We start from the raw sequence: 4,495 nt of genomic DNA on the forward strand, positions 1-4,495 counted from the left end.
AACCATGCCCTACCGTGGTTACCAAGAATAGTCAGTATTATGTTCACACATATCACGTATCTATTGTGCACATTACACAAGTAGCACACAAGTAATCACACACGTCCATATATCGTGTACATGTTACAACGTGTGAAAATAGGATTGTGAAACAAGTGATGCGTAGAGGAAGGACCTTAAGATCTCAGGTTGTCACATTCTCCCCTTGCTCTCACCTCACGGCTACACCTCCATCTCCATCATCTTCATTTTTCAATCATCATCAAGGCATTCCAAGCTTGTTTTAAGGTGTAAGAAGATCATCAAGGAAGGTTTCAAGCACTAGAAGTTGAAGGATCTCTTTGTGGAGCTTTTAACCATCTTCTTTTCATCATCTTCATCATCTTTGTTTTCTTGCCACTCCCTAGCCACTAGAGCTAGAAGTAAGCATTCTAATCTTCATACCTTGTAAATTACACAATTTAACACTTTAACGAACCGACAACCGAACAATTAACCAGACACTACCAAAAACACAAAAGGTACTTCATACCTTGTAAATTACACAATTTAAGACACAACTTGTTGCTCGTTTACTATTTATCTCGATGTAAATTCATAACATTTATTTGTTCCTGCATCTTCTATTGAAACGTGGGCATGAATTAATAACAAATTAGTCATTACACAAAAACAACAACGCATGACATTTAACTAGTTCTAGAAAATGGGTAGAATTTTTATTATCATATTAGTTGTATGAAAATCTTTATAATTATGGTAATTGTTTTTTTTAAATAAATTTGTATATGATATTTTTTGATAGGAAAATCATTTTTCATTTACTGTTCAATCTCAGTGTAACCATTCTTCTTAAGTGAAAATAAACGTTTTTTTATTTATTGTTCTAGCATATCGGCACATACAGTTTTGAAACTAGCACAAACAAGTTCAAAACTAGCACGGTTTAAACCAACACAAACAAGTTGGAAATTAGCACAGACAATACCAAAACCAACACATACAGTTTCGAAACCAACACAACATAACACAAATTTATATATACTCTAATTTGTAACACCTCTACGCATTAGGTGTTTGTAACTCTTGCATTAGTTGTGGTATAGGCTTTGTTAACTTGTAACTACTGCTATTGGGGTTGTAAACATATAGGCTACTGGAGAATCATTTCAACCCACACCGCCCCCACCTCCTCTCCTCTCACCACCCCTTGAAACCTCCATCGCCTCCACGACGCTTTATCACTCACTGGTTCAAAACCCTAATCAGAAACTTTAACTCGCCAGACCGGATAGAACCACGTCCTCTCGCCGTCGATTCAAAGCGCAAGGCATCGGAATACGACGTCGCTGACGAATCCTGGAAACTATCCAAGTGTTAGAAACCCTCGCCGGAAAAATTCATGGTCCGACTCGAGATTTCCTCACCGGATTACCGCACTCTGTTTGTCTTTTTCTCAGAAGTTCTCGGCCTATTCTTTGTTCTACTGAAGGTGAGATCATCTATGGTCGAATGATCGAATGATTAGGGTTTCGATGTTGTGGGTATGTCTTTACATCTGGCGTTTAAGTCGACTTGGGCTTTTCACGACAGTTTTTCGGTGGTTGTTTTGTGATTTTCTTTTGCATGCTTTGAATGTGTTGTGTGTTTGTTTATGACAAAAAATCGGTTGGTTCTTTGTTAACCTACTTCTGATGCATCTTTAGCTGGAAATATCTATCTTTCCTAGAGGTTAGGGTTGTGAGTTCATGGAATTATGTAAAATAAAGATGTATCAATCTTCTATTTTTGTCCAAATTCAATTGAAATATAGGAAATTAGGGGTTGATTATGAGAATATGAATGAAATTTTTTGTGCGTATGAGAGTCGAAGGAATTGCAAATTGATACTGTGCTTTTGTGATAATCACAGTGTTTTGTTACAGTCTGATGTTTGAAATTCTATTGTTATAAATAAATGATAGTTGGGTAGATGATGACTGTGGAAGCTAGACGCACCACTTCATATCACTTTGTCGATGGGTTTAGGGTTCAGTGGTCAAAGACGTCCTTAACCGCTCACAAGGCCTTGATTCGGACTCCAATAGAGTACATGAAGCTGGTATATATACTTCCTACGTGTTTAAATCGTTTGTTGTGTATAATGACTTATAAATTTGTAATATGTTTACGTTTATGTGTCTTTATCTGGTGAATTATGTTGGATTTGAATTATTTTGCTAAATGTTTTAAATGTGTATAGCAATAATGAAGGTTCAGCATGGTTGAGAAGCAACAAGAAGATATGAAGGTTTAGCATGGTTGAGACAAATGGTAAGAGTTGTTGGAGTAAAGAATTTGCACGCAAATCCTTCGCCTTCCGACGAAGAGTTTCGGCTTGGTTCAAGGAGTGGATTAAATTTATGCAATGTGATTAATAAAGTACATCCTCGAACTGTTTCTAAGGTTAATAATACATCCTCATTTATAACAATCTGACCGGTCGATTATTTATTAGATATATTAATTTTAATTGAGGCTTTAATTTGATCAGGTTGTAGAAAGTTCATGTGATTCTGCTGCTTCACTGGATAGAGCTGCTTTATCTGCATATCAGTATTTTGAGAATGCGAGGAACTTTTTAGTCGCTGTTGAGCAAATGCGGCTCCATACCTTTGAAGCATCAGAATTAGAACAAGTGAGTGTTTGATTAGTGTAATAATATGCGATTAATGTGCTCATGATCATCGAAGATAATATTGTTTATAATTTTTAGGGAGGAAAAACATCAAGAATTGTGAATTGTGTATTGACACTCAAACCATACAGTTAGTGGAAACAAACAAGTGGCCATGGGACTTGGAGATTTGGGGGAGTAGTGAAACTGAGAACGCCTAGCAAAGCATTGTTCGTAGAAACTCAGGTCCCTTCTCAAATTCTTTGTCAAGGATGAATGTTCAATGTCAAGATAACAAAATGGTAGGTAATCTAACTAAACTAGGAAAAATGAATCATACAATTCAGTTTTTACCAAACTTTTGTAACAGTTTGGTGCAAGATACTTTACAATTGAGGAAGTTGCCCTGCAGAGCAGTTGGCAATCTTCATCCCGATGAGGGCTTTGGCCCGAGTTCAAACCCGGGTTCGAGTCTGAGGGACACCGGTGCCCAGCTTCAGCTGGGTAATTTCCCCGCCAGGCAGCGATCCGGTAAGCTAGCTTGGGACTTGGGGGGGGGATCCCCTCCACGGTCAGGGGTACCGTGCATCTACCCCCTACTTTACAATTGAGTTGTTGCTATCTTCTTGAAACCAATACTTTTTTTGTTTTATTATTATTATTATTATTATTATTATTATTATTATTATTTTTACCATTGAGTTGTTTACTGAGAGAATCATGCTTAGTTAGTTAATTGTCTCCTTGGCATAAGTCTTATGAAACAAACCACTATAAAAATTTAGCATTGTTCATAATTTGATACCTAGGTACATATTATAGTCCAAGGCATTAGCTGCATCAATGTGATAATTTGCAGTCCATTATTCGGTCCTTTAAAAAGATTTTAAAGAAAATGGATTTTAATTTTTTTAGTGAAAGGTATGAAAAATGTGATAATTTGCAGTCCATCATTCGGTACTTCACACGGTTATGTCGTGCCTTCAAAATGGTAGTTGCGTGAGTAATCGCTAGAAATGATTCGCCTTTATTAATACAAGGCACAAAAGGTGCATTACAAGGAATTATTTGAATGTAAAAGTTTCAATGCTCGTGTATAAGCAGGTTAAGAAAGTTTGATATGGGTCTGGTGCTTATGAAAGCTTTAAATATGGGTGTGGTGAGAGCAAATGATTAAATAATTAAGCTTTTACAAGCACATATAGCTTCAATGAGCAACAACAATCAAGTAGGGAGCACGAGGTTGACATATTAAGACAAAGCTTGCGAGTCATCAGTTACAACAACTACGGCAGGAAGAGGAAACAACTTAGGCGACTTTCATTTCACTTGGATGTTGTGCTAATATGCCTTTGCAGGATGTTACTGTTGTATGATTTAGTTTATTATGCTTCTTTTCCTTTTTGCTTCCCTTGGTATATTGTGGCGAGCCTCTGGCATGTAGTTTTTTTATGGATTAATAAAAAATGGTCTTTTGTTTGCCAAACGTGGCGGGTAATACATGTGGCCCCGGCCGCAACGCGACGGGTGCTATTTCTAGTTCAAAACTAATACACACATAACCAACATGTTCGAAAGCAGTACATACAATTTTAAAGTGTTATTTTTTGTCCTTTAAGAAAATATATTTTTTAATATATAATAATACTATACAGGGTAGGGTTCGGCTACCAAGTTCAAAATTCGTAAAAAGTGTAAGAAGTCTATATAAGGAGTAAATTGCCAAAATCGTCCCTGAGGTTTAGACATGATTGTCAGTTTCATCTAAAATAACCTTTTTTGCCAGATTGCCCTCCAGGTTTGGCAATTTTTGCCATTTTCATCCAAATGACTAAATTA

General features: G+C 36.6%; 1 protein-coding gene across 3 annotated transcripts; it reads left to right on the forward strand.

Annotated features, from left to right (window-relative positions):
* The first annotated feature begins 1,070 nt into the window (after positions 1-1,070).
* Positions 1,071-4,157, forward strand: LOC110882939 (kinesin-like protein KIN-14I). Of its 3 annotated transcripts, XR_004869683.1 has the most exons (6): positions 1,075-1,492; positions 1,965-2,101; positions 2,243-2,445; positions 2,534-2,677; positions 2,756-2,958; positions 3,761-4,157. XR_004869683.1 is itself a non-coding variant. In XM_035978690.1 (5 exons), exons 3-5 carry the CDS (start codon positions 2,311-2,313, stop codon positions 2,810-2,812), a joined length of 336 nt encoding a protein of 111 aa, XP_035834583.1. In that variant the 5' UTR covers positions 1,074-1,492; positions 1,965-2,101; positions 2,243-2,310; the 3' UTR covers positions 2,813-3,205. The 3 variants fall into 3 exon arrangements, 2 of the variants coding, with proteins under 2 accessions (XP_035834584.1, XP_035834583.1); XM_035978690.1 differs by lacking the exon at positions 3,761-4,157 and having other exon boundaries at positions 1,074-1,492; positions 2,756-3,205; XM_035978691.1 differs by lacking the exons at positions 1,965-2,101; positions 3,761-4,157 and having other exon boundaries at positions 1,071-1,492; positions 2,756-3,206.
* Positions 4,158-4,495: the final 338 nt, after the last annotated feature.

This window comes from Helianthus annuus, chromosome 10 (assembly GCF_002127325.2).
Source record: "Helianthus annuus cultivar XRQ/B chromosome 10, HanXRQr2.0-SUNRISE, whole genome shotgun sequence".
NCBI classification, from domain to species: domain Eukaryota; kingdom Viridiplantae; phylum Streptophyta; class Magnoliopsida; order Asterales; family Asteraceae; genus Helianthus; species Helianthus annuus.